This window comes from Abramis brama, assembly GCF_963993115.1.
Source record: "Abramis brama genome assembly, chromosome: 15".
In the NCBI taxonomy this organism is placed as follows: Eukaryota; Metazoa; Chordata; class Actinopteri; order Cypriniformes; family Leuciscidae; genus Abramis; species Abramis brama.
The window spans coordinates 3769281-3794309 of NC_139977.1; the positions used below are offsets into that span (position 1 = coordinate 3769281).

At 40.8% G+C, this 25029-nt stretch overlaps 1 protein-coding gene across 1 annotated transcript in view; it reads right to left on the bottom strand.

The window, feature by feature from the left end:
* The window catches only part of oatx (organic anion transporter X), a 30082-nt gene extending 5428 nt beyond the window's left edge, over positions 1-24654 (bottom strand). Inside the window, exons 1-7 of the mRNA XM_084138221.1 lie at positions 24072-24654; positions 18760-18863; positions 17244-17398; positions 13796-13964; positions 3114-3237; positions 2504-2619; positions 2156-2370 (exon numbers count right to left, since the gene is read on the bottom strand). Coding sequence (XP_083994347.1) covers positions 2156-2370; positions 2504-2619; positions 3114-3237; positions 13796-13964; positions 17244-17398; positions 18760-18863; positions 24072-24452 — 1264 coding nt within the window. The 5' untranslated portion in view covers positions 24453-24654. The remainder of the gene's footprint in view (positions 1-2155; positions 2371-2503; positions 2620-3113; positions 3238-13795; positions 13965-17243; positions 17399-18759; positions 18864-24071) is intronic.
* Between the last annotated feature and the right edge of the window lie 375 nt (positions 24655-25029).

A 25029-nucleotide genomic window follows, 5' to 3' on the forward strand; every position in this document is an offset into this window, starting at 1 on the left:
CGCCCATGCGTCTTCTTCAGAGTCAAACAAACAATGGCAACAATGTACAGATTTTAAAGCATTAAAATTCAAATCATTGGCCACAGGCCTAGATGGGTGTGGTACATCAATTAATCAATCATATACAAGCACTCAGGTGTAGACCAAAACGAAAAAAAAAAGAAAAAAAAAATTAAATGAATAAAAATGAGAAGAAGAAAAAAAAAAGAAAAAAAAAATTAAAATTACAACACCTTCAGAAAAAAAGAAAAAAAGAAAGAAAAAAACAACATATAAATGTAAAAATATCCGCTAGCAACATGTATAGAAGTGCCTCACAGTGTGAATTATAAAAAACATGAGAGGCCTAGTTCCTCATTAAGACCATTAGGTTCCACTGTGTTAAGAGTGAAAATCCAGAACGCCTCTCTTTGTAGTAGGGACTTGACTATATCGCCGCCTCGTTGGGAGGGTAGAATTCTTTCAATACCCCAAAATTTTAAGGACGCATTAGAGCCATGATTAGCTTGTACATAGTGTCTCGCAATTGCATAGTCCATATTACGGTTCCGAATTGCTGCTTTGTGTTCTGCAATGCGTAGTTTAAGGGGGCGTTTAGTCTGACCTACATACACTAGACCACATGGACATTTCAACATGTAAATCACGTGGGTGGTGTTACAATTAATAAAAGAGTTGATCTTGTATTTTTTACCTGACTGAGGATGGAAAAATTGCTTCGTATCATTTGAGTTAGAGCCATAGGTACAATGTCCACATCTATAAAAACCCAAAGGAGGAGCCGGCAACCACGTAGGTTTTAATGAAGGGCTCATGGTCGTGTGAACCAACCTATCTCTCAGTGAGCGAGGACGCTTAAAAGTAATACGCGGCGGTTCTGCGCATATATCTTTAAGAGCTGGATCGCTCTGCAAGATGTGCCAGTGTTTCTTAATCACATGCTTTATTTCTCCGCCAATATGAGAGAACTCTGTGGAGAAGCAAAGTCTTTGCCTAGAGACGCGTTTGGTTTTAATCAAGAGATGTGATCGTTGCGTCGATCTAGCTCGTTCATAAGCTGCGGAGATGTCGCTTTCAGTATAGCCCCTATTTCGAAAGCGTTCTATCATTTCTACTGCTCCGCGCTCAAACTCGGCATCGCTACTACAATTTCTTCTAAGCCGTAAAAATTGGCCAATAGGAATATTTTTAATAAGTTGTTTAGGATGATGGCTATCTGCTCTGAGGATAGTATTTCTACTAAGAGGTTTACGATAGATCGATGTTTCTAAACCTCCTTGGGAATTTTTGTAAATAGTCAAATCTAAAAAGTTAATATTGTCTATAGAGTGTTCTACTGTGAATCTCGGAAAGGATGTGGTAGAGTTAATATAGGCCATGAAATTCTCCAATTCAAACAAAGTCCCTATCCAAATGAAGAAAACATCATCGATGTATCTCTTCCACAGAGGGATTTTAGGGAGGAATAGGTTGTTCACAGGGTTACCAATGAATTTAGCTTCCCAAAAACCCATTACTAGGCATGCATACGACGGTGCAAAGCAACTCCCCATACTGACCCCACGCTTTTGTAGATAATAATGGCCCGCATATTGGAAATAGTTCATTGTTAAAATGACTTCCGACAATGTCAGTAAGAATTCATTGGGAGGAGCTATATCATCTAAAATCCCTCTGTGGAAGAGATACATCGATGATGTTTTCTTCATTTGGATAGGCACTTTGTTTGAATTGGAGAATTTCATGGCCTATATTAACTCTACCACATCCTTTCCGTCGAAACGTTAGTCATTATTTATCAATAATAAATTAATTAAAACGTTGTGTGCTCCGGTCCTGTTCCTTGGTCCTAGCTAGACCTTGGGTTTCCTCCTTTGCAAGTGCCAAAACCTTTACTAAATTATTTTCGTTCAAAAATGACAGAAGAGCACCAGAGGATTAATGTGCTCAGGATTACCTGAAAACCACATCCAGCTATGTCTGTGCAGGGTTGGAACTGAAGCCTGTAGGAAGGTAGCCCTCCAGGAGCAGGGTTTGTTAAATTTTATAATTATTATTTAAAATCCGTGTCATCACATTAGGTGATTAGCCATTGCATTAGGTGAATGATTGTAGCGTCAATGGCATCATAATAGAAAGAGAGCTATTGTCTTACCTTTAGGAACACAAATGTTGGCAAATATTACAGATGCTGACACAAGGAGACACAAGCCTTGGGTCAAACGTCGGCCCAGAAAGCTCAACATCAGAAGAGCAACCAGTTTAGCAGGAAAATCTACAGCCCCAAAGATGATCTGCATTAGATAGATGTTCACCCCAAACTTCTGCAGGTCCATGGCCAGTCCATAATATGCAAAGCTAGTCGAAAACCTATTAGGAAGAACAGTAGTCATTTTTATTATTGATTTTTAATTTATGTATTTATATTTATACATAAAAGACCACCATCCAGGTTTCTTGCATACAGACATTGAAACACTGACATGTTCAAATTGATTCTTACCAGACGAACATAAGGCACATGGATATCTTCCTCATGGTTGGTGTTCTCATGAGATCAAGCGCAGTATACATTTCCTTACTAGACTGAACTTCTTTTTGCATGTGTGACTCCAGCACCTAAACATCAGCATGTCCATAAAACACACACACTGCTGTTCAAAAGTTTGGTTTAATTTTTTTTTAAACAAAATTAAACATCTTCAGCAAGGATGCATTAAATTTATCAAAGGTGACAGTAGATAAGCATATTGTTACAAATATTCTAATAAATAAATATTAACTTTATATTCATCAAACTTTTGAACTTTATATTCATCGAAGAATTCTGAAAATAAAATGTATCACAGTTTCCAAAAACAATTCTAAGCAGTACAACCTCTTTCAACTGAAATAACAATAATTATTATAATAATTATAGAAAATAATAAAAGCACCAAACCAGCATATTATAATGATTTCTGGAGGAATTTTTGACACTCAAGACTGGAGTAATGACCGCTGAAAATTCAGCTTTGCCATCACATGAATAAATATCATTTAAAAAACAACCCTAAACTTTCGATAAGTATAGTGTTTAATAATGACACAGACATGAAAGGCTGATGTGAAACCTCTAAAGTGATCTTTTCTGCCATCTCGGGCTTGCCGTTGATTTTAGCTACGTGCTGGAGACGCTTCAGTGCCTCCTCAGAACGACCATTCAGCACCAGCCAGCGAGCAGATTCAGAGAACCACCTTTGACATGGAGACATTTTTTCAGTTAGTTAATGCATGCAACATTATTTTTTACTGTATGCAGAATTTCTATATTTTCTAATTAGTCTACATACATTTTAAACACACTGGTGACCTTTTCAGAATCATATTCAGAATCAACAGAATCACACTGTCATTTGCTGTACAGGCTGAAAAATGACAAAAGACTCATGATTTTTTGAAAGTGACAGATTATAATTTTATAAAGTATTGGGTTTCAACTTACCTTAAATATCTAACGTTACAAAAAAAATGGTATATATAAAAACGTACAACTTTTTATGCGTTTTGCCCGTTCATTTTGGCGTTTTGGAAACCTGAAAATGCAAACTTTTGAAAAAGTGTTTCAAAGTGCAAACAACAAAAACACGAATCTCTGAACACGGTGACGTCATGCATATTTCGTGTTCAGTCTATAGTGTTTCATCGCCATCTAATGACCTGGCAGCAGAATACAGGGTTTTTACGCCTCTTAGTGTATCGCGTCTGAAGTATGAATGAAACTAATCCAATCCTATTGGCATGTGTGTGAAGGCTTACACGGAAGCTACAAAGGGACGCCGGCACACAACAGCGTTAGCTTTCGCTCTTCAGCAAGCGCTCTCTACTGTATATCTGTCTATTTGGTGTTGTCTGTCTGAAATCATATATATATATAATGGCAAGCGAGCAGTTCAAGAAGTGTGTGCATCCCTGCCCTCATTTCATTAAGGGTGGGGACATACACAAGTTGTGTGTGTACTGCTTGGGAGCGCAGCACGCCCAGGCAGCCCTCGAGGGGGCTGCTTGCGGCCACTGTGAGTCACTCTCTATCCAAGTGCTACACTCCCACCTGGCTATATTCAATGAAGCCGGTCAGGCTCACGCTCCTCACGGTTCAGGTCCTGAGTCAGCTGGGGCGGCGCGGCGGCTCAGATCGTGCGGCTTGCAGATGGAGATGGCAGTAGAATTGAGACTGCTTCAGCACTTTCTCAATCCTCGCCTGCTAGCTCCGATCCCTCTACTCCCCGGGCGGAAGCCCGCCCCGTGGCTGCTTCCACTCGGGTTGAGAGCCTGGTGCTACAGCTATCTGATTTGGATGTGGATGTGCTCAGCATCGCGGTGGGGGATCTAGAAAATGAAGCCTTGCCATTTCAGACTACAGCCATGTACAAGGAGCTCGTGGAGGTTGTAACTCGTGCGGTGGCCAAATTAAATATTAGTTGGCCACAAGAAAGGCACAGATCATAGCCTTCATGCCGGGGTCATGGAACAGGCCTTTTTCATCTCGCCTGCCTAATCCCCTGGTGTTGGATTATAGCAACATCATGGGGGTTAGAAAGAACGGTTATGGGATGATGCCGCGGGTGGAAGAGGCTTTGGCCAGCTACCTCTCCCCTGATGTTGCGTCATTCCTTAAGGCCCCGGCACTGCCCACCAAACCCTGCCTAACTACATCTGCTTTGGTGGGCAGAGCTTATATGGCGGCGGGTCGGGCTGGTGCGAGCCTGGACACCATGGCCATCTTTGCAGGCTTACCAGGCCTGTTAAAAACCTTGATGAGGGCGAGGGTCCCACAGCTGAAGATATTGCCAAGCTGCGTAAAGCCAAAGATCTGTCTCTCCAGGTTCCCAAGGAGACGGCCTGTGCCATCGGCCACTCCATGGCAGCGCTGGTAACCACAGAGAGGCACCTGTGGCTTAATCTGTTGGGCATCAAGAAGAAGAACAGAGCCTTCCTCCTTGATGCCCCTGTCTCGCCTACTGGCCTGTTCAGCGACGCTGTTAATGCACTCGGTGTCAGGTTCCAAGAGACAAAGAAGCAGTCACCAGCATTAAGGCAATATCTCCCTCACCAGTGAAGGTCTAAAAAGGCTGCCACCAGGGGGCAGCCTCAGCTGTTATCAAGCTTCTCGTACCGGCAGGGTCAGAAGGAGAGTGTCGCCTTTAGAGCTCCCCCTCAGATAGTCTGGGATAGCTCTCAGGCGCTCTCGCTCACAGCCTCCTGAGAAGGCGGAATTTAGGACCGTCGGAAAATAGGTCCTAACTCATTTGGGACCTCTGAGGTCCTGGAAAGAGTCCGACACGACAGAGTCAGTCTACTTCTGGCAGCCCCATTCGTCCAAGATCGCTTCCCTGCTGGTCTTACCCCGTCCACACTTAAGGTGTACGTGGCTGCCATTGCGGCTTTCCATGCTCCTATAAGTGATGGTCCTTTGGGAGGGCATCAGCTGGTCGTACGGTTCCTCCGTGGTGCATGGAGGATGAGGCCTGCGACTCGGACCAGAGTCCCCACTTGGTATCAGGCAGTGGTTTCTCGAAGGGCTGGTTGAGGCCCCCTTCGAACCTCTAGAGTAGGCTGCGGCCAAGAACCTGTCACGTAATGTGGCCTTTCTCCTTGCTATCACCTCTCTTAAGAGAGTAGGAGATCTCCAGGCGCTCTACATATCTCCACAGTGCCTGGAGTTTGCTCCCGTCTTGGCCATCTTGCACCCCAGACCGGGCTGTGTACCAAAGGTGCCTTCGAATGTGGCGAGGTCAACGGTTCTGCAGGCATTTCATCATCCACCTCATGTGATGGCGGAAGATGTGAGACTTCATCTGCTCTGCCCTGTTAGAGCACTTAATATCTATTTTCAAAGGTCTTCTCAGTGGAGGAAATCGGACCAGTTGCTGGTGTGTTTCAGGTCACCCAAGAAGAGGCTCCCCACTTCTAAACAGACCATCAGCAACTGTATAGTTCAGGCTACTTCCCTGGCCTATCAAGTGCGCAGTTTGCTTCGTTGTGACATTGTGGGCATTTTATTCCCCATAGTGTCGTCATTGACACAGTGCGAGTTCCCTCGAAAGGGAATGTCTCGGGTTACGACTGTAACCCTTGTTCCCTGAGAAGGGAACGAGACACTGCTTCCCTTTGCCACGCCTCCTCCTGCCTGGGAGCGACTTGCTTCATCGTGAAGCTAACGCTGTTGTGTGCCGGCATCCCTTTGTAGCTTCTGTGTATGCCATCACACGGTACGTCATCACGCAACGCCAATAGGATTGGATAAGTTTCATTCATACTTCACGCTAAGAGGCGTTCCCCATAGTGTCGTCATCAACGCAGTGTCTTGTTCCCTTCTCAGGGAACAATGGTTGCAGTCATAAGCCGAGACATTTTCGCGGATCCATGTGAATGGGGATCTTTTTGACAATGGTGTTGTCTGTACATGGAAAATTTAAAGGTAAAACTTTTCCATTTTAAGCACATCGTTGTCATTTAAATGTACCCTTAGACAGGTTGTGAACCCTGTTTTGTTTTCAGACAGTTTAATCTAACTTTCAAAAAAGTCCAGCACAAACATTAATGCTGCTCGTCAACGGCAGCTGTCACAAAAGTAATCCTCAGTAGGCTAGACCATCTCATTTAACAATGCTCGTTTAGACCTTCGTGGACTGTGAAAGCATGGCCACTCATTCTATCCTTCGTGGCCCAGGGAAAGAAGGACACATTTGAAGGCTGCATTTGAACGTCACGCCACTGTGAAGCTTTCGGCTCTCAAATGCAGGCTTCAAAGGATGCAGGCTCTAAATTTGGACACAGCTATAGGAAATGTGCAGAGCGATGGATGCCCAGGACCAGGACTAAAAATCACTCCCAGTTCTTATTAGTAAATTAAAAACATGAACCTAGAACCAAACAGTTGTGCAGTACACCAGCAATTAAAGCTCATGGTTTCGATTACCAGGGAATGGACCTGATGAAACTTGTTCTGCACCTTGAATGCATTAAAAAGTCACTTTGGATAAAAGCATTTGTCAAATGCCATAAATTCACCAGCTCATAAGTGTGATGGGTTGGAGAATAATACACTGGCTAAGCTATGTGTTTTTGAGTACTAGCTCATGAGACGAGGCCGAGGGCCGCGAGAGAACGGTGAAACCGGTGCGTCATGCAGGTGGCGCTCATCAGCAATCACGCCACAAGCCTCGCGCCGTTCTCTCACGGCCCTCTGCCTCGTCCTGCTCGTCATACTGACTCTCATGAGCTAGTACTCAAAAACACATAGCTTAGCCAGTTGGTCACATTGCACAGTTACATTAAATCCACCATATCTTGGACCTCAGATCTTTGAACAAATACAGTACAAGAGAAAATACAGATTCAGAATGTTGACACAAATCCCTGCTTCATTCTGTACAGAGGGGAGACTGGTTCATTTCAATCAACCTAAAGGATGCTTATTATCACATCCAGATCCATCTCCAACAAAGGAAATTTCTAAGGATTGCCTTCGGGGAAACAACATACAAATTCAAACGTGTTCCATTTGGCCTTTCTCTAGCACTCCACATATTTACAAAACATGCGGAGGCAGCATTAATATCATTAAGGCAACAGGGCATTATAATACTAGCCTAACTTGATGACTCTTTCATTTGTAGTGAATCAGAGGAAGAGCTAGATAACCCCAACAACAGCTATGTTATTTATATAGGGTTGAATCTGAACTCTTTAACTTAAACATAAAATATTTCCCCAGAATCTCTATTTTTTATCCAGTATTATCCAGAAGGGAAGAGCATGAGACTGCTGAAAGAATAGGAAATGACTTAGGGAGAGCCAGAAAAGACAAGGATGACTTTGAGATAGGCCCTAAATAAGTGAAGTTTGCCCAATATCCAATGAGCTAATTTAAGTTTCAAATGAAAGCATTCAACTTAAAATGGTATGACAGTTTTGTCTGGCTTAAGTACTCAATAGACAAAAATGTAGCATTTTGCTATTGCTGTCGCAAATTCGAATCAACAGTGACAAACTGCAGAGTCAGGGCTACAAAAATTGGAAGAAAGCCCTCAGTTCATTCAGAGAACATAAGAATTCAGTTCATAGGAGTACAGAAGAGTATGGAGATATATGCATGCAACTGCACTCAGCCCGTGTAAGTGAACCCGACCAAGAGTGTGAGGAAGCTTGAGCCGCACTGCCACCGGACTCAGGACCTTGGTGATGCAATATGGCCCAATGAACCTGGGTGCCAGCTTACAAGAAGGTGCCCGGAGAGGCAGGTCCTTGGTGAATAGCCACACCTTCTGACCGCACACATACTGGGGAGCCGAAGTCCGGTGACGGTCAGCCGCCACTTTGGTCTGTCTGGAAGCCCGGGACAAGGCCTCCTCAGCCCTCCTCCAGGTGCGACGGCACCGACAGACAAAGGCCAAGGCAGACGAGACCGCGGCTTCGGGTTCCTGTGCTGGGAAAAGGGGCGGTTGATAACCCACAGAACATTGAAAAGGAGACATACCCATAGATGCTACCAGCAGGGAGTTGTGGGAATATTCCACCCACGATAGCTGCTGACTCCAGGAGCTCAGACTATGTGATGCCAGGCAGCGGAGAGCTCGCTCGAGATCCTGGTTGGCTCACTCGGCCTGCCCATTGGTCTGACGGTGAAAACCTGAAGACAGACTCGTTGAAGCCCCGATCTGTCTACAGAACTCTTTCCAAAACCGGGAGACAAATTGGGGTCTTCTGTCGGAGACCACGTCCACCGGAAGACCATGGATCCGGAAGACGTGGTCCACCACCACCTGTGCCGTCTCCCTGGCGGAGGGGAGCTTGGGTAAGGGGATATAATGGGCCGCCTTGGAGAAGCGGTCCACCACTGACAGAATCACGGTGTTACCTCTCGATGGGGGAAGACCAGTGACAATATCAAGGGCCAGGTGTGACCAAGGGCGAGAGGGAATGGGCAATGGCTGCAACAGACCAACAGGAGAACGGTTAGACATCTTATTTTGAGCGCATACCGAGTAAGCCAACACAAACTGCCTGACATCTTGGGCCATGGATGGCCACCAAAATCGCTGACAGATGGCAGCCAGCGACCTCCGAACCCCCGGATGACAGGCTACTCTGGATTCATGTCCTCAATTCAAGGATTCAAGGACCTCAGGACACAGCGCAGCCGGCACAAACAACTGACCCACCGGGCACCCCCTCAGGGAAATGGTACCCCCAAATGGTAAGACTCGGTATTCAAAGTGTCCCATTGGGGTGTTGAAGGCTGTCTTCCACTCATCCCCCTCACGTATCCGGATCAAATGGTAGGCATTACAGAGGTCTAGCTTGGTAAAGACCCTGGCTCCCTGTAACAACTCAAAAGCTGATGACATCAGAGGCAGAGGATACCTGTTCTTTATATTGATGTCATTTAGACCCCGGTAGTCAATGCAGGGTCGCAGGGAGCCATCCTTCTTAACGAAGAAGAACCCAGCCCCAGCGGGCGAGGAAGAGGGACGGATGAGGCCGGCATTTAAGGATTCCCGGATATATTTGTCCATGGCCTCTCTCTCAGAATCAGAAAGGGAATACAGACGACCCTTGGGCGGATTAAGTGCCTGGGAGGAGATTGATGGCGCAGTCATACGGTCGATGAGGAGGCAAGGATGTGGCCCGGGACTTACTGAAGACCTGACACCAGGACTCCGGCGAGATCGGCCTCCTCAACCTATAAAACAGAAGACACAGAGCCAGGAGACAAGACAGAACCTAAACATGACGCAAGACAAGACTGACTCCAAGAGAACAAAGAATTGTCTGACCAATCCACGTGAGGGTTGTGCTGCACCAGCCACGGATACCCAAGGACAACGGGGGCAGTCAGGGAATCTAGAAGGTACAGCTCAGTCACCTCACGGTGATTGCCGGAGACTAGAAGACTTATGGAAGGAGTGGAAAGGGTGATGGAGGTGATGAGGAGACCATTAAGGGAGCGGACAGAGATAGGAGAAGGGAGAGGAATGGCAGGAATGCCCCACAGCATAGCAACGGAGACATCCAGGAAGTTGCCCTCAGCACCTGAGTCAATCAGGGCTGAACAGGAGTGAACAGTGTCTTGATATTGAATAGAAACATTTAGCAGGGTACGTGAGATGGGAGAGTTGAGACAAGGAGTAGCGCCCACCAGGATTCCCCGGATTACTGATGGGCTGACAAAGTGTGATAACAAAGGCCACCTGGGACTCTTCCGTAACATAACGTTGAGGCTGGAGTGCGAAGACAAGGGAGCACTGAGACAGGAACGCACGGCAGGAATTGGGGTCCCCGTCGTAGGGTGGCGGACTATTGGCATGGGGTTCGGGCTCAGCATGAGGTAGAGAACGGCCGTACGCAGCAGCTGATCTGCTGGCCAAGGCTTCTAGCTGGAGTTCTTGGATCTGGAGATTGAGATCCACTACTTGGGCGGTCAGGCACTCAACCTCCCGTGAAGTGGCAGTTAACTGGCTGGAATGCTGTCCCAGAAGAACGCCCTGTTGACTCACTGCGTTTCTGACTTGGTCTGCACCTGCTGAATCCATTTTATGGTCAGACCGTTCTGTCAGGGAGAGACACGGATTCAGTTGCAGGTAACAGAATAGTTTATTTTGCTCTCAAATGAGCCCAGGAAAAAAAAAACAGGAACACAAAAAGAAAAGAGGAAGTCCAAATAAATGTCCACTGGACCAGGAGAGCACTTCTCAAAAGAAACCAATCATAGCGTCACCCGACGCAGTGTCCAAGTCACACTGAATTCCCTGAAGAAGGTGATGAGCACACAGAGAGGGTCTGGGGTGGTACATCAAAGTCCCAACAGAAGATAACACCTGGGCAGGCAGTCTAGGAAACCAGGCCTGGCAGGATGAGAGGGAGACAGTGGAAGCAGGACAAAAAATCAAAACGCAAAAACAAAAACAAAAACACACTTAGAGTCTGAAGAAGCACAGCAAGACAAGGATAAGTTGATCACAGGAAAAGCTTTACTCACAACAACGGTCTGACAAAAGACTGAACACAAGAGGATCTAAAGTAGGGGAGATAATGAGGGATTAATTGACCATTAATCCATTAAAAAACCAGCTCGTTTATTCGTTTTTTAGTTTAGTTTAAAAAACTAATCGTGAAAAATGGGGATCTGGCTTGATTTTTCGTTTGTGGTTTACAAATCGGTTTATGGGTTCGATATTTCATTTGCACACGTGGGCGGCGCTGAAACGCCCCTTTCATCTGATTGGTCAAAACACTCCGCCTTCAGTAGGCTACGAGCTTTTCTTTCTGTCAGGCAGAATAAGAGTCAGTACGAGTGCGGCACTGACAAATGCACTTGGTAACACCTGTTGCAGTATCCCTCAGGGTGAAGTTGTGCAAGTTTTCCTGTGGTCTACATGATGGTAATGTTTGAGTGTCTGTTGTCCATCACAGATGGGTAGCACAAATATCTGCAAAGAGTAAATCTGGAAGAAGGAAAAAGGTAGCATTCCAGATATACTCACTCTATACCGCCTGCTGGACTGTAACAGGTTCCCCTTTCTCAAAAAACGTTTTCAGATTGTACTAACACTGCTTGTCAGCAACAACATGTGGACAATCATTCAGTGCCCTGAGACACCTGCACACATGGTTGAGGCGAACTATGGGTCAGGGAAGACTTCACAACCTTGATGTTCTTTCAATTGAAAAGGAATCTTTTAACTCAATTGAGCTAGAAAGAGTAATCAACAGATTTGCTGCACTCAAGTCAAAGAGACAGACTGATTCTTCCACCTAAAAAAATAAGAGAGACAGGCAAGAAAAATATTGCTTTTAAAAACACACAAATAACAATTAAGGAAAGACGACAAAGAGATGGCGAGAGATTAACTTGACATACAAACAAAATGAAATAAACAGACCAGACCAGACCAGACCGGATGAACAATGAATAGCCTATAAGAACAAGTAAATTCACCGTAAGTTATCCTGTCAAATATAACATAATATATTTTATAACATATATAACATTATTTAATAATATAATATAGTACGTAAACATTATTTGTCACAACCAAGACATATAAAGCATGTTTAATACACATAAATGTTTCACTTTGTTGGCAAACTAACTATGTAACAAGATATTTTTCAACATTGGAAGTTTTCAAAACAATTTCATATTCGTAATTGCTGGGACGTTGAGAATTATTTTAATTATGCAAAACTAACTATTACCCAATCATTGCAGTTGATTGGGGAAAGACCTGGTGACCACCATGGAAAAATCATTGCCAAGAAAATCCATTTCTTACTCTACTGATGCACGCTTTAAAAGGGCGGCGCTAATTGAAGATGTGGAGCTCATGCTGGCGTTGGCCTTGTGGCGTGAAGAGCTCCGGATTCCTCCTCCTGTCAAAAGATCCCAAAACCTTCTTTTGATCATGTTTGTTTGTTTGTGATGATTTAATTTGGTTCTTTCTTATGTTTTAGGAGCATAGGGGTGTCCTGCCCTTTATTTTGACTTTGTTTGTGATTTGTTTATTTAAAGGGAGTTAGGGAAGTTTCTTTGTAATTTTGTTTATTCCCTGATAAGGTAATTAATTATACATGTTTTATTCATCAGTCTATTTTGTTTATTATTTTGCCCTTGCACCCTGAATCCATGGCTCCTTAATTTAAGTACTTTTCCCACTAAAACGGATTTGGACGTTGACTGGTGCTCTGTTATATGTCAGTGACATTAATTAGGCTGCTTTTACAAAGCGGAGATTGGAAACAATTCAGCTCCGCACAATTTCAAGATCATTTAAGATTTATAAACTTCACTTCTTCACTTCACTCCCGGAGATGTTGCAAAGGAAATTTGAACGAACGCTAATGAGTGACACCTGTGCAACACACCAGTCTTGAACAAAGTTTAAAGTCTTTTTCTTGAGTCCCACAAAGGAGCTCCAGAAGGATGTAAGGAGGACAGATAACAATGAAGGGCGAGAGAGGACAAATCCTGGGCCATTTTATGTTTTATGTATGGCAGTCGGTTGTGAGGTGGATGCCGTTTCATTTTGTTTTATTGTTTACTTTTTATTTTCACATTAAAGTTTACGTCTGACAGTTCCCATCTCCTCCTTCCCTGAACTTTGCTACAAACGTGTTTTTGGTTTTGTTTATTGATTTCTTTTTTTTGTTTGGTAAATAAATCCCTGCTTTTGAGTTCATCTCCTATCTCGAGTATCTGTGACAGCAGGCTGACAAAACAGTATTGTGCTGTTAATTAAAATAATATAAAAATAATAGTAACAAATCATAATTTTACAGTAAAATGCTGGTAACTACTGCTGCCAGTAGTTTACTGTGTATTTGCACAGGATTTCTTTTTACCGTGTACCTCTTGACATTTAATTAAATTTATTTGTAGTAATTCAGCAACAGTGTTTATTACGGATTTCAGTCCTGGTTCTGCTGATTCATGGTGCATTCAAATGATGTTGAAAAGATCAAATGAGTTGAATGCACATGAATGGCACCACAATGTCATATTTAAACCCTACATTTTAAGAGTTGGTGTGTCAGCGACAGTAAATTTGTTGAAATTTGTTCATTGATTTTTAATATTCAACATGCAAAAAGAAATGTAATATCATTTTGCAGAAATGTCAAAACAAGCAATTTTTTTCCAGTGAGCATGGGTTGTTCGAATAATTCCAGTTAGTCACAAACATCAGTAATATAGAATGTCATTATTTATGAAGTTATTCAGCACCAAAAAGTTATTTGAATAATCTCTCACCAGCTGTACAAAAAGAAGATGAAGAAAGGGAGACAGACGGCCAATTGTATTTTACGCCAGTCTTTCAAACTGTATGCGATTCCAGCTAGAACCATCTGACCAAACGTGAAGAAGAAAGATGATAAGGTGCCCACCAGAGTTCGAGTCTTAGTGGGAATCCACTCCACCTCTGAGAACACAAACATTTCAAGTCAAGTCGAGAAACATTTACTTATCTAGAGCTTTATACAATATATACAAACATTTCAAGTCAAGTCACATTTATTTATATAGAGCTTTATACAATATATAATGTTTAAAAGCAGCTTCACAGTAGCAAAACTCATTCATTATGAAACAACGATAGTGTAATTACTTAGCTCAATTCAGTTTTATTTTCATCCAATAGTGCAGTCAGCTCAATACTAATATTAAATGTCTTTTAACCCAGCAGTTTTCAATCCTGATCTTGGGGACACACCACTCTGCGCATTTTCTATCTGACACACTCAGTTCAGTTCATGGAGCTCTCAACTAATCAGCTGATGATCTGATCAAGGTGTGTTAAATAGGGGATATGTGCAAAGTGTGCAGAGCAGTAGGTCCCCATCACCAGGACTGGAAACATCTCAGGTTAGGTATGTAACACCCTTGTTACACAAGTAATGAGATGCTGTATCACAGTGTTGATGCTATGGGAACACCTCCAGCATGACCGATGTCTGAGGCACGAGTGAAAACGCCAATTCTATTGGTTAACAGAGACAGATGATGTAGACATGCCAGAAGAATGGCAATGTGACGCAGCATCTAGTTCCCTTCTTAGGGAACTGGGTTAAATGTAGCCTGAGATAAGGTAACTCAATGCTGTGTTCTAGTGTTGACTCTATGGGAATCCCACCGGTCACAATAGTGACCGTAAAAAAATGTTTCATTTCTAAGGCTATAAAAATGTTACTGAATGATCTATCAATGCATTTCCAGCAGATATTGAAATAATAAAGGGTCTCAAAGAAATATATGCAGTGTCGCATGTTTACTGTAAATTGTCACATGACCAGAGCTGTTTACTTCCTGTTTGCGCCAAGAGAAGAGGATGGCAGCAAGAAAGCTCCCAAAGAAAAGGGTGGTAAAGTATGTTAACATAAAGATAGGCCATAGATTTTTGGTACACATCATGTTTAAGGTGTCTAGTATTGATATATGCATTTGCAATTACTCAACTTTGTTTAATGTGGTCATAGAACTCACAAACATGTCAACGGTGACCGGTGGGATAACCATTGTATCTACATACTAATACACATAGGCTAACTGTTCTACCTTACTTTCTACCTAATTTTACACACAGACACACACACACACACACACACGGTCACGTCTCTTCTGATGTCTGATCTCCACACACACACACACACACACACACACACACACACACACACACACACACACGCACACACAGACTCACACACACACACACACGCACACACACACGGTCACGTCTTCTCTGAAGTCTGATCTCCCCACACACAGAGAAACACACACAGAAACACACACACACAAAAACACACATACACAAACACACACACACTCGCACATGGTCACGTCTCCTCTGATGTCTGATCTCCACACACACACACACACACACACACACACACACACACACACACACACACACACACACAAAAACACACAAAAAAAACACACACACACACACACACAAACACAAAAACACACACAAACACACTGCACAGGTCAAATAGACCTATATTAAATCTGTACAATGGTTGATACAACACAGTATCCCACCGGTCACAATTGTGACCGATCATAAAACACACTTTTTCACACACTTTTCCATGAACATTTCTAAAAATTATGATTGATTGTTTCAAAGGGATACTAATGACACATGATTTGAGTATTTTTGGGTCTGGGAAAAATTTGGGATTAAATGGGTTAATACCAACACCACCATAAAGGCAATCATATCATATCATATCATATCATATCATATCATATCATATCATATCATATCATATCAGAGCCAAGCCCCATGCTACAAGAAGATTTGCGCAAAAAGAGAGATATTGGTTACAAAACCATCATGAGCCTTGAAAATGAATGCCTTGGCCCTTCGCTTCCATTGCCTACAACTACCTGCCCACCTAAGCTATGAAAGGCTATGACAGACTTAGTGAACATGAGTTACTAACCCAGAAGGTGAAAGCATAAGAACTTAGAAGCGTGCAGACAGGCCTACTCTGTTACAACACTGAAAAGAGCTGAACGATCTAATGACCTCAGTCAATTGAGCAGACCATGGCTGAAAGACTCTTAAAAAGCCTATTCAACCAAGTTGTGAAAAGCAATCACAGACTGGCTGAGCAAAAGTTAACCCAAAAATATCTAATCCTAGGGTTAACACCATGCCTGAGAATGTTTTTTCAGAATTGTGTAGAAAGGCCTTGCCTGACACAGCACTGAATCACTGACAGGGAGAGCTCATAATCTGAGTGTCAGTCAATAGACCAGGTAACAACTGAACTCTCTTTAAAGTGCTTTCAATAAACCAGACCCATAAGATGGTTCCCCCTTTGGGGGCAGGACTGTTCGCATCCCCAGCTGGGGTGGCAGAGCCAAGCCCTGTGCCCAGAAAGTTTTCTCAGAATTAGAGACAATAAGTCGCATCATCTTGGGGCTTGAGGAAAGTGGGGCCATTGGGCGGAAGCACCAAAGGTTGTTGTCAACTTAAAGCCTTGAGCCCTCAGATATCTTTATACTTTCCTTTTTCCTAGTCGGTAGGACCCAGTCATCTAGGACTGCTATGAAGGACGTGTCCATTGCAACAATGATGGCAATACGACTCAAGTGGGGGGTCCAGGGATGAAGCCGGGGTCAGCCCATATAGATACGGCTATATGTTTGGTAAACCCGCACCTGCAGTCCTTAATAGAACACACAACCAATTATCAGACAGTGGCACTAATTTAATTCCTTACCCGAACCACATCTGCATTAAATCTATTACATCAGGTAGACAAAAATTATGTATTTTCTCGTATAACACAAGCAATTAAAGCAAGCAATCAGCATTAGGCATTGATGATTTGATGATTTAAGAAAAATAGACATGCAGCCCAACATGGTAATAATTAAAAAAGAATGAGAACGTGCATCTTTGGCTGACTGAACATACATGAACATATCAAGTACTGAACATCTAACTCCTCTGAGTCAGATGCCTATTCAACATTTAATGCTGGAGGCTTTCCCATAGTGTCAACACCAAGTTCCCTTGAAAGGGAACGACTGCTTTAAACATTTACCTTTATAGTTTTTCTTTTGCTAATTGACTTAAAGTGATTGACTTCATTTAATTTATTGAGAGATTATTTTCATTTTATTTTTACTTTGTAAATAATTGTTGTATATGGTATGCTGTATGACAGTGAAGAGAGACACTCACTGAGTGAGATGCCATTGAGAATGACTCCGGACACAGACATTCCTGTCAGGAATCTGAGGATGCAGTACACCACGTACGACGGAGAAAGAGCTGTAAATGTGCCTAAGACAGCGAGCTGAAAATATGACCAAATCAGAATAGGCTTTCGTCCAAACCTACACGAGAATATAAACACACAATAAAGAGTTGAATCTGAAGTTCACCAGTTAAAATGGTTCTGTAGTGTTTTTTGTAGTCCATAAAATTGTTAACAATGTTGAGATGTGGTCCAGATAAGCATGCATAGATATTACATGCTGTAATGTAATATAACAATAATTTTCAAAATGATCTCTTAACCTTCAGAAGAGAAGTCTAATGCACTGTCTCTCTCGCGAGAAGTGAATCAAGGCAGCATGTCTTTCCTTCAATTATCCAAAGAATTATCCATGTACTTGTTAGTAATACCAACCTCTTGTTCACCAACTTCTTGTTAGAAATAACTTAGAGAAGTACTTATTTAATTTGAGAGATTACTTTCATTGCATTTTTTATTTGTAAATCATTTTTGTATATTGTATGTTGGATGACACTCACTGATTGAGACTGTATTGAGAAGATTTTTTTTTTATTGTTACAGACAGTCTTTTGGCCGTTACAAGCTGCCTAAATTCGCCCCAATAGGACGCATATTTATGCTCTCTGAATCGCTCCTTATACCCTATATAGTGGATTATGTGCCATTCACCATAAGGAAAACAGTAAATGTGTTTTGTCAATGTTTTGGAGCACACAAGCTTATAGTTAACCTCAAGGTTTATATTTATATTCATGATGAAAGCAAAAAAACTTACATTTTAGACTTGTCTCATGGGGCCTGTACACTTTTAAATAAATTTCTAGTCAATAAGTTAATTGTTAAAAACATTTAATTTAGTTCTATATTAAAATTTCTGTGATAATGGGAAATTATTGTATACCGACCTGAGAATCACTGTTGTGTGTGTGTTTTCTATCAGCTGTTTTGAATCAGTTCTTTTCTATCTAACTGGTCAAATGAGTTTGAAAAAACATTGAGATATCTGAAATTGTTTGCGATTCAGCTTGCGGGGAGAGGTGAGTTGTCACATTGTTATTTTATATTTTCATTTAATCCAACACTGTGTTTAGAAGATCTGAAAAAGGTGGTAATCCTGCATATGAGCTCATGGCGTATGCATCATATTTATCTCATCCATGGTGGCTACCTTTCAGTTCTCATTTTACTTTCTGCATGTTATACATATTTTATTAAGCAGTCTTATTATTACCAGAGTCTTATTCGAGATCATTAGTGTTCTTATGCAGCTAAAGATTGTGGTGTTGTTTTCTTGTAAAAAAACCCCTGCTGATATATAGGTTTAAATGCACTTGCACATCATGTATACTATAATGTGTACTATTTATTGAATCTTTAAACTTTCCAAAAAGGCATCATATGTGAGTATGTTTTGTCCAAAGACGTGACCATGTACACAGAAAGTTATGGATGCTTTACCTGTCTGATAACCCTCCAAATACAATGGCACCTGTCAGTACTCCTCCCATGTAAATGGTCTGGCTCATCTGTTTGAGTGGACGAAGTGTACAAACTAAATCCCACTGTGACAAATGAGAGAAAAGAGTTACTGCAAAACATTACACATGCTTTTTACTCTTTGTGCTTGACAAAAATGGTGGTCCTGACTCCCTCACTTGATTCCTATGGGGCATCAAGTGTAACTCATTTTGTTGACTAAATGATCATCTCGATAGTTCCTTTACAATCGCTGGAACTGTAAATCAAACCGCGCAAGTGTTCTGGACTCTCGCCAAAACTCCCGTTAGAATCAACGAATCTCTTATTTCCATTGTGTTTGCACTGTTAGTTATGATGAAAGCATTCGTTAGTGTGCAGAAATAGAGTTACAGTGACGAGATTGCTGCAGACATGTCTGTGATCGGATACAATGCTCATCATTGCAACTTTTCATGCCACTAAATATGCTATAATGAACATTTTTCACGATTAGTGAACTGTAATAGTAAAAACATGCTAAAAGTTTTCGAGAGAATTCCACATGTACAACTTAGCTATTTCATATGTCAGCCAATCACAGCAGTGGGCGTTTACACTGAAGTCTCACACAGACACGCCCCTTCAAACAGAGCGTTCAAATCAGAGGGCTAAAATCAAGTTAGGAAAAATGCCATTTATTTCTAAATTATGACAATTTTTGATGTAAAAATTATACTAATATTATAAGTGCACCCCAAAAAACAAAAGAGTCAAAAGGTAGGTATCGTTAGATAAAACACTTTTCAATTTTTTTGAAAATATAAATTACATTACATTTGGGCATTCTCCTGATGAGAAACTGCTGATAAAAGACAAAAAATATATATAATTTTTATCATGATTTTGCATATCTTTCTTATTTGACATGGAATAACTGGTGAAGTCCCTACATGTTAGCTGCATCTGGATACAATTTTGTGGTGATTGGATAAAGGAATCAAAAGTTACAGCATTTGGAACCAAGATAGCCTTTTTGTTCAGTCCTTGACGCCCCCTATTGGGCATTTTTTAAATTGTTCCTCCATGAGGAATATCTTGTCATCAACGCAATAGATTATGTTCATTTTGGGCTCATTTTAATTGTAATAATATGCTGTAAAAAATGATGTGCCATTTTCAACGATCTGTGAATGTTTCATGAGCTGTATGATGTTTTTGACACATTACAGTACATAGTACAAAAAAGTATTTTATAGATTATGAAAAAAAGAAATTATATTTATCAGCTAATAACTCAGCAATAATTATGAGTTTTTCGAATTGGCTACATTCACTTGTAAAGTTCAGACTCTAAGCTTTCAAATGACTATTTGTGTTAATCAAGGCAATTTTTTGGAAAAATATGATAATGAATATTTTCACAGCTAGGTGGCGCCCGAGGGCGGTACACTCCGGTTTAGAGCAACTAGTCCGCTCTCGTTCAGAGTTGATCAAAGTGGTTAGATGCTTTAAAAAGCGAAGATTCTAAGCTTTAAAATTATACATATTTTGTGTTAATCCACATTTGAAAACAAACACGGACGGTTCCGGTGTTGTGCCGAATTTCGACCCCCTGCCAAATGATTACCCCCTCGTTGAAGTCAGTACCTGATTGCCTAATCCTAACCCCACCCCTAATCCTAACCCCTCCCCCACAACTAATCCTAAACCTATCAATACTAGAGGGTAATAATTTGGCGGGGGTCGAAATTCGGCACAACACCGGGAAAATGGGAAAACACATTGCACCCCGGAAAGATGAGAGACTTGTTTTTTAGTCAAGTATGCATTACTTTGTGAGGAATATCTTGTGATCAGCGCAATGGATTATGTTGTGTTTTGGGCTCTTTGTAATTTTCACAATCCATGCATATTTCATGGATATATGAGCTGAAACGTCACCTCAAAACAACATAGCATCACTGCTACTGCTACTTCATGGTGCGCCTGTGCAACTTCATGTGTTAGAAGTCCATGAGGAATATCTTTAGATCTGAGTGATGGATTATGGTGAGTTTGGGCTCTTTTTAATCTTAACAATCTGCTGTAAATAATGATGTGCCATTTTCCACAATTTATGCATGCTTTATTGAGTTATGAATGAAAACGCGACATCAGTGCTCCATCTATTTACAAGGCTCTGTGTGCGCCTGTGGGGGTTTGTGTGTGTCAAACCCATTAGGAATATCTTTAGATCTGAGTGATGGATTATGCTGAGTTTGAGCTCTTTTTAATCGTGAGTCTGCTGAAAATAATATTGTGCCATTTTCTACGGTCTGTGCATGCTTCTTGAGCGAGAACCAAACGCGAGTGCTTCATGATATATACTTGGCGACGTGCGTCTGTGGTATTTTTTTGTGTTAGAACGCCATGAGGAATATCTTTAGATCTGATTGATGGAATATATTTCAAAATTCAAAATATCAAACATTACAGATAGATTATTTTACACTTACATAAATTAAGAAATGAATGTCACTGAAACCAGTTTTATCATAAACAGTGGTCAAATATCGAAGCTGGAATCTTTAATCTTTTTAACCCTCTCATTATGTTCTAACCATGAAATATTTTTTTCAAATACGTTTTTATGACATGAAATAGGTTTAATTATAAAAATAAAAAAAGATTTTTTTAAAAAAAAAAAGATAATTATTTCTTTTAGAAATTGATAGATTTACATACTTTGAACTCATGCAAACCAAAAATAAGTAGATCCCTATCATTTAATCACTATCATTCCCAATCTTTTGGCTAACTCATCCGCACATGAAGAGCTAAATCTGCACTCTTCCTATTGCCCTTTCTGTAAAATATTGCTGTATTCATTTTCTGAAATGAAGAAATCAATTTATTTATACATAAATACAACTATACTACCAAAAACACTTCAAATAAATAAAGAACAAATTGTTGACGCTACTATCTATAAAAAAAACCCAATAGGGAAATACATTACTGCAATTCCACTGTGGTACAGCGTTGACATATGGAAATTTTCTCAATTTTCAGTAAAACTATGTTAGACAAAGTTGATTTGAACTTGAGGGTTTGTGTAATCGAACACACATCTCCAACCCATTTTTCTCCGTGAAGTGTCAACGGTGGCTTTGGCCAGGTGGTATTTATAGCAGAGGGGGCGGAGCTTTAGATTCTAGAGAGCATTTGATTGGACAGAAGATGTGATGAGAAGCTGAAGTCCGCGGTGATGTCATAATAATACGTAATCCATTTTTTAGAAGTGAGAGACTGTAAGCTTGAACGCTTATTTCTCCTAAATGCAAATTTTGTCATTGTTTTGGAACACACCAGCTTATTCATAACCTTAAGGCTAACATATCCATATTAAAAGCTAAAAAATTTACATTTTGATTTCACGGGGCCTTTAAACACATTGCAAGGGTTCCGCCAGTAGTGGGCACTCGTGCAACATAAGCAATGACGTACATCTGAGATGTTAGCGAGGGAAGGGCATACAAAATTGGACTTCAACGCAGCCTTGATTGTTTAAATACGATACAAACAGGAAGTGATGCATGATAAACAGGAAGGTCTGGTCTGGGTGCTGGTCGATATGGATGATTGTGTTGAATGTCACTGATAAACGATAGATCTATAATGTCTGCGGCTGCAACCCAAGACCTTTCCTCTGATACGTTTCCCTTCCAGTCCACCAGATACTGCATCCCATTACCCCTCCTGTGTGAATCTAGGATCTCCCGGACAAGATCAGCAGGAGATCCATCAATCTCCAGGGTTGGAGGTGGCTTTGAATCATTGCTCACAGGATCCAGAGAAGGATGGACAGGTTTTAGAATAATTTAAGAATAGTTATGTAAGATTATTTATGAATCATCTGCAGACCATAGTTAGGACCTGTTAAAAAATTACTGGTGTTGATAGAAAAACACGAGATACATTTCTAGTTTCCACATTATTTGTTCTTCGGATATTCCTCTTTAAAAGAAAAAAACTGTATGCAAAGTGACCCACATTTGGGGTTTGACCACTGAAAATGTGTGCAAATGACCAATTTACTCATGGCGCTGCATTAATATCTCCATATCTCTGAGACTGATCCATCGAGGGCCTTTAAAGGGATACTTCACTTTAAAATGAATAATTAACTCATAATTTACTCACCCTCAAGTTGTTTCAAACCTGTATAAATTTCTTTCTTCTGCTGCACACAAAGATAGATATTTTGAAGAATGTCAGTAACCAAACAGTTAACTGGAACCATTGACTTCCATAGTACTTTTTTTTCCTACTATGGAAGTTAAAGTGAAGTATCCCTTTAAAATGAAGATACTAAATGAAAAGTTTGTTAAGAACCGGAATCTAAAAAGATATTAAGATATCTATAGTACTTCTTGAGTTACAGGCATTCAAACTTGAGGCAAAAAAACACAAGAAGACTTTTTTCCATTTTTGAACGCTCACCGTTAGCATTTAATTAAACAAAGATTGCTAAAGTAAACAGATTTTACTAATACACTTACCAATCACTGTGTAAAAATATAATAATGATGCTGACCTAAAGACCATAAATCTGATCTTTCTAAAGTCATTTTTACACCCCTCTAATTTGGCTCCAAATCTCAGGTGAAAATTAAAATTTTGACCGCCCTCTACAAAACAGTGGATTACGCAGTACATATTCATATGTGATATTTAATATTTTGGTTATCATCACTATTTATGTTTGCCTTTCTACAGAAAAAAAGAAAGAAAGATCAAAGTCAAACATTTGAGCCGGTTGAGTTGATACAGAATGACCCTAGTAATACTTTTCTCATTTAATATTATTTTATTACAATATTTAATAAAATTGCAAATTCGATTATCGCTGTAACAATTGAAATGTTGAAAAAGTTGAATTCATGTTCATTTGAGAATGTGTCAGTATTTGGTGTGTTTTCTTTTGCTTTCAGCCGTTTGTATGCTGGCATGGACTAAACCTAATGATTTAAATGATGAAACTCCATATGGAGTTTATCCAGCATGATTTGAAAAGAGCATCTCGTGCTGCGATAGAAAAAAACTTAAATCTGATCTGACTCAATGTCTACAATTTGTCGACATATCTCATTGCCACTAATTTGCATAAACCTAGTGCAGAATTTGCAATATTTAGCCTATTTAGAGCTTTCAAAACTTTTCTTTTTTTTTTTATGCTAAAACATTTGTACACGACCACTGTATAAATTTCGACCTATAATGTTGATAAATAGGCCTACATATTTTGTGTCAGAGCTAATGAAACAACTTACTTCTGATACTATAGATGAGCTGAATTCAGTCTTGTCATATGTCCAGCCATCAGCACAACTCTCTGTCTGCAGTTCAGTCGCATTTCTGTGACTCAGTTTGTCTGTGATTAAATGCCACTGAGTCTCAGTGTACCGAGTGCATTTGGACAGTGCCAGTGATGAATCCAGTGGGATAAACGCGCGCAGGAGTGATGAGGTGCTCTCATTCAGTGCGGCCGTTATATTCGGTATGCGACAGTGATGCTCCGGTACACCAGCAGTAAAGTTATTTAGTAAATTCTGGCAAGCCATCAGAAGGCCCGGGATGGACAGAAGCATGACATGAATCAGCTGAAAGCGTCCAAACCCGCCAACTTCATCCAGAAGATCCGCAAAGCCCATACTGATCCGAGACTCCCGTAATAGAGTTTTCCTCAGCAGATTGACACAACTCACCACGACTGAACTCTTTACCTTCAATGAAAATTACGCAAAAAAACAAAAGCTATTTAAAACTTTGAATGATTAATTTTGGGGTTAATGGTTGCCAAAGGAGTTTCTGATTTCTGAACACAAAGCATTCTTCCAAACACAGAGCTGAAGTGAATTAAAAGTCACCCCCTCCATGACACACACGGAGTGCAATAAGTTTTAATCTGATTAAAATCCCCTGCACTGGAATTTTCATAAAGAGCTTGTGCAGAACAAGTGACCTTGAGGAAACCCGTTGAGAAAATAAGATAAGTCTCTTTCTTTACTGTTTTGTCTTTTTATATCAATAAGAAAACGATGGTTTTGTAAAGTTCACTTTAAAAAAAGTTTGTTAAATATAAACCGGTAACCAAAAATACTATAATTAAACCAAGCTAACAGGGAATGTTCTCAGAAATTTGGCCAAGGTTTTGACAACTTTCTCTCAAAGTAATGAACAAACATATTCCAGAAACGTGTTCATTCAATCATCTTTGTTTGCCCTGCC